The following is a 6,000-nucleotide window of genomic DNA, read 5'->3' as shown; positions in this document are numbered from 1 at the left end:
ATAAACATGTTGGACTTTAACCTGGTATTAAAGTCCAAGTCCCAGTCCAACACTGGTGTCTCCATATCATGGCTACCATTGACACCACAAACCGCCGGCGCAAAGTGGAGAGGATCTCCAAGAACATCACACATATCGACACAAGTTTCTACAAAGATGCAAAAAAGCAGACAAGATCCCAAAAGGATTGCAGATCACGAAGCCACTCAAGTCAACCTGCAAAACAGACTATGTTGAGAGATTCTGCCATTGCCCCTCTGCCACACTCCTCAATCACCTCGTACACTAGCTCTACAGCAGATACTGCAACCTGGAAACCAAGATAGAGTCCATACTCTCAACTTGCACTCAGGACGCAGACCAGCTGTGAGACGTTGCCAAGCAGACGAGACAAAGCAACTGTGCCAGCTACGTGCATACCAAGAACAGGAAACTTGAGAAACTCGGTATCACCGCCAGTAGCAACCAAACCCCCACCGGTTCCACAGTAGAAAACAATACCATTGCAGGAAGTCCATTACCAACTCGTCGGACTACACCCTTCAACCAGATGAAATCGAAGTTCTCAGCTGAGGGCTCAATTTCTGCCCCATCACCAAAATGGACCCCATCGGTCTCATGGCAGACGCAGAGGAATTCATCAGATGACTGAAACTCCGGGAATTCTTCCACAAACTCCAAGAGGCCAACAGAGAACTCAATGACAGAAGCAACAAACCGGAACAGCCAACAGAAAGATCTGCAATGTAGCAACCAAAGAGGAAAGAGTCAAATTGGACCCCACCAGAAGGCCATTGCCCTCATCGCAGCATGTGTGCTCAAGTCGTTCGGAGATGCATCAATGCCTGATTCACAGCCACACTCACAAGACAGCCCCGAATGTCACCCAAGCACAACCAAAGCCATTCACGCTCTCAAGACCAACCATTACATTGTCATTAAGCCAGCAGACAAAGAAGGGGCCATCGTCATACTGAACAGAATGGACTACTACAAAGAAGTGTACCGACAACTGAACAATTAGGAACAGTATAGACAGTTAGCTGCAGATCTGACCAAAGAACACACCCGCCAATTCAACAGACTGATCAAGACCTTATGTTCTTATGTTTCATGTTATGTTCAGAGCATTGTATGTACTCCCCACATTGGAGATCTCTACTGCCTCTTGAAGATACCCAAAGTCAACATACCCGGCTGTCCCATGGTATCAGGCAGTGGGACCCAAGTGTGAGAACCCCTCTGGCTAAGTTGAGGGCATCCTGAAACCCATCAGTTTCTGTTGTGACACAACGGACTTCTTACAGAAACTCAGCACCCAAGGACCAGTTGAACCAGGAACACCCCTTGTCACAATGGACGTCTCGGCACTCTACACTGGCATCCTTCATGACAACGGCATTGCTGCAACAACCTCAGTACTCAACTGCCAATCTCCAGACTCAATTCTACAACTCATTCGCTTCATCTTGGACCACAATGTCTTTATCTTCAATAACCAGTTCTTCATGCAGACACACAGAATAACCACGGGGACAAAATTTGCGCCTCAATATGTCAACATTTTCGTGCACAAGTTTGAACAAGACCTCTCCAATGCTCCGGATTGAACTTTCAATGGATGCTATGCACCAGATACTACGATGACATTTTCTTCCTTTGGACTCATGGTGAAGAATCACTGAAACAACTACATGATGACATCAACAAGTTCCATCCCACCATCAGACTCACCATGGACTACTCTCCAGAATCAGTTGCATTAAGGATGAACACCTCAGCAATTCATTCTACTGCAAGGCCACGGATAACCTCATGATGCTCCATTTCTCCAGCTTCCATTTTAAACACATTAAAGAAGCCATCCCCTATGGACAAGCCCTCCATATATACAGGATCTGCTCAGATGAGAAGGAATTCAACAGACATCTATAGATGCTGAAAGACACCCTTGTAAGAACGGGATGCATTGCTTAACTCGTTGATCGACAACTCCAATGTACCACAGCGAAAAACAGTACCAATCTTCTCAGAAGAAAAACACGGGACATGACCGACAGAATATCCTTTGTCGTCCAGTACTTCCCTGAATAGAGAAACTATGTCATCATCTTCGGAGCCTTCAACATGTCATCAATGAAGACCAACACCTGGCCAAGGCCATTCCCACACTCCCACTACTTGCCTTCAAACAACCACACGACCTCAAACAGACCATTGTTCACAGCAAACTACCCAGCCTTCAGGAGAACAGTGAGCATGATACCATACAACCCTGCCACAGCAACCTCTACAAGATGTGCCAGATCATCAACATGGATTCCGCCATCACATGTGAGTACACCAGCCACCATGTACATGGTACATACTCATGTGACTCGGCCAATGTTGTCTACCTCATACGCTGCAGGAAAGGATGTCCCAAGGCATGGTACATTGGGGAGACCATGCAGACGCTATGACAACAGGTGAATGGACACTGTGCAACAGTTGCCAGGCAGGAGTGTTCCCTTCCAGTTGGGGAACATTTCAGCAGCCAAGGAAACTCAGCCTCCGATTTGGCTATGCGTTCTCCAAGGCAGCCTTCAAGACTCACAACAACGCAGAATCACCGAGCAAAAACTGCTAGCAAAATTCTGCACGCTTGAGACCAGCCTCAACCAATCGTGTCACACTACGTGTAGCCCGCACCATTTGGCCTCGGCTTGCAAAATCCTACTAACTGTCCTGGCTTGAGACAATCAATGCCCCTTTAAACTGTGATCATCCCTCTCTCAACTTGTACTGTCTGTACCTGTAAAGACTTGATTACCTGAAAAGATTCACATTCCAACTATTATTTTGCAATTGTGCCTTTGTTGATATATGCCGTGTTTATGAAACCTACCTCTCCACTTGCCCGATGAAGGAGCAACGCTCCAAAAGCTCATCTATCTAAACAAATCTATTGGACTTTAACCAGATATTGTGAGACTTCTTACTGTGCCCATCCCAGTCCAACGCCAGCATCTCCAAACCATGGCATCTATGCTCAAGTGAGTGTTAATTGGTAGTGGGAGTTCAAGAATTGGTGGCTGTGTGTTTGGCGCAGAATCTCAGGATGTCATACACTGACCACTTGACATCCTTAAAATTCGATCTCACACCTTCGTAATAAACATAAAATCCCTACAGTGCAGAAGGAAGCCATTCAGCTCATCAAGTCTGCATTGTCTTTAATAGGGTATCTTACCCAGGTCCCCTCTGCTCCCCTATCCCTGTAACCCCACATATTTACCCTACTACTCTAAACATCTTGGGACACTAACGTGCAATTTATCATGGCCAATCCACCTAACCGGCACATTTTGGACGGTGGAATCAAACCTGAGCACCCGGAGGAAATTCACACCGACAGAGGAAGAATATGCAAACTTCATACTGACAGTACCTAAGGCTGGAATCGAACCCAAGTCTTGGTACTGTGAAGTAGCAGTGCTAACCACTGTGCCACCATGCCCCCCTATCAGTTTGACTGTTCTGTTGCACAGTATGATTTCTTCCTGACACTGTGTCTGGAATCTTATTCCATTTCCTCCCCTCCGAGTGGCTGCAGGTAGAGGGGCAGCACAAAATCATGGTGGGGTATTGTGCCTTTCACCTTCCTGCTGCATTGCTATTTGATTAGTGGTTCATGCATTGTGAGGCTACCTTGATCAGACTCGGGGGAGGTAGGGCATGGTCTCTCCTGTTTAGGTGCCACACATCTCCTCCCCTTGGCCCATGCTTTGTTATCTAGCTCCAGTGGCCATCATTGTTGGGGCCTTGATGAAGTCCCAGCTGCTGGAGGTGGTGCTGCTAAGGTTACAGAGCTGTCAGCCATTTGATTAGGCAGCAGCTCTTGGAGGTGATTCCCAAATGGGTGCAGAAGTCTTACCATGAGCCAATTAATGACCAGAGGCTGTAAAATGGTTTCCCCAATTGTAAGCATGGGGTGAGGAGTGGATAGCTGAGAGGAGCACTGTCTTGGTGTCAAATCCAGATTTTGCGTGTGTATTTTTTTCTGTCCTGATTTAATGACTTCACATATTTTAGTTTTCCCTTTTCCACTACTACCTAAAGTACAATTGAGTGTTGCTCAAGTCTGTTTTTGAACCACTAGTAATATTATTAGTAGTTCAAAATTAATTAGTGGCACAGTGGCACTGCTGCCTCACAGCAAAAAGTCTGACAACATCAGGTTTTAGTCCAGCTGATCTGGGTTCACTTCCAGCCTTGGGTGACTGCCTGTTTGCATGGGCTTCCCCCGGGTGCTAAATTTCACCCCACACTCCAAAGCTATACAGGTTTAAGTTGATTGACCATGGTAAATTGCCCCATAGAATCAGGGGTATTAGCAGGGTAAATATGTGGGATTACAAGGATAGGACCTGGGTAAAATTGCCATTGGTGCAGATTCGATAAGCCAGATGGCCTCCTTCTGCACTGTAGGGATTCTATGATTCTGTGATTATCTTTTCTGGATGATTCCTCTCTGCCTTTTGCAAGCTGAGTGTCTGTTCTGCCCACCTATTCATTCTTCTCCTTATCTCCATACCTCATCCACAACAGAATTTCAATAGGGCAGGAATTGAAGCTAGCACACTCTCCCACTCTTCAACTTTCTATCAGCTTAGATATTTGTACAGTGGATAGACCTACTGTGTTGGGTGAACACTTTGCTAATTTGTGCACACTTGTATGGAATTCAAACCCTGTGCATTTAGATCAACTATTGAAACTTGGAATTGAGCCGACTATATTTATCGAAGGTAGAAATCGAAAATGTTGGAAATACTCAGCTGGTCTGGCAGCATCTGTGGAGAGAGAAACAAAGTTAATTTTTGAGTCTGTGTGACTCCTCTACAGCGCATTATTTGAATTCTGTTTGAATAACTGCTGCTGAGGATTAAGTCTAAGATCACTTAAATCAAAACTGTGCCAGTTTTGTGAATTTCTAACTTAATTCTGATGATCTCATTTTGCCATTTTCCTCTTCTAGGCAAATATCATATTTAGAGTCACTGCTGGTAAATATCTACTTCATTGATCAGCCACTGAAAACCATTCTAACCCAGAATGTAAAGGTGCAATTGATAGGAACCGGTCTGAGTGATTTTAACGGAGCAAAAGTTATCAGCAATTCATCCTGGGTAAGTTTGCTCTCATTCACTGACTAAGAGATGTTGTGTTGGGCTGGAATGTTATACTTTGTGACAATTGATGATAATATCACATGCAACAAGGATGTAACTAGAGTCAAGGAGTCATATAGTACAGAGGAGATTTTTGGCCCATCAAGTCTGCACAGACAAAACTGCACTAAATCTATACTAATTCCTTTTTCCAGAACTTGGCCTTGAATGTTATAAGAACTAAGAACTAAAGCAGGAATTGGCCATGTGGCCCCTCAAGCTTGCTCCGCCATTCAATAAAATCATGGCTGATCTTTTTGTGGACTCAGCTCCACTAACCACCCATTCACCATAACCCTTAATTCCTTTCCTATTCAAAATTGTATCTATCCTTGCCTTAAAAACATTCAATGAGGTAGCCTCAACTGCTTCACTGGGCTGGAATTCCACAGATTCACCACCCATTGTGTGAAGAAGTTCCTCCTCAACTCAGTCCTAAATCTGCTTCCTCTTGTTTTGAGACTATGCCCCCTAGTTCTAGTTTTACCCGCCAGTGGAAACAACTTCCCTGCTTCTATCTTATCTATTCTCTTCATAATCTTTTATGTTTCTATAAGATCCCCCATCATTTTTCTGAATTCCAGTGAGTATAGCCCCAGTCTACTCAGTGTCTTCTCATAAGCCAACCCTCTCAACTCCAGAATCAACCTAGTGAATCTCCTCTGCATCCCCTGCAGTGCCAGTATATCCTTTCTCAAGTAAGGAGACCAAAACTGTACACAGTACTCCAGGTGTGGCCTTACCAGAGCCTTATACAGCTGCACCATAACGTTCTGCTTTTAAACTC

General features: G+C 44.9%; 1 protein-coding gene across 1 annotated transcript in view; it reads left to right on the top strand.

The window, feature by feature from the left end:
• Positions 1-3,018: 3,018 nt before the first annotated feature.
• The window catches only part of LOC145342431 (adhesion G-protein coupled receptor G2-like), a 110,677-nt gene continuing 107,695 nt past the window's right edge, over positions 3,019-6,000 (top strand). Inside the window, exons 1-2 of the mRNA XM_080187993.1 lie at positions 3,019-3,035; positions 5,021-5,171. Of these exons, the coding sequence (XP_080044119.1) occupies positions 3,019-3,035; positions 5,021-5,171 (168 nt within the window). The remainder of the gene's footprint in view (positions 3,036-5,020; positions 5,172-6,000) is intronic.

The sequence above is a fragment of the Carcharhinus amblyrhynchos genome, chromosome 4, assembly GCF_965287045.1.
Source record: "Carcharhinus amblyrhynchos chromosome 4, sCarAmb.v2.hapA, whole genome shotgun sequence".
Classification (NCBI taxonomy): domain Eukaryota; kingdom Metazoa; phylum Chordata; class Chondrichthyes; order Carcharhiniformes; family Carcharhinidae; genus Carcharhinus; species Carcharhinus amblyrhynchos.
The sequence above is the reverse complement of the archived record's forward strand: the minus strand, read 5'-3'. Positions and strand labels throughout refer to the sequence as shown.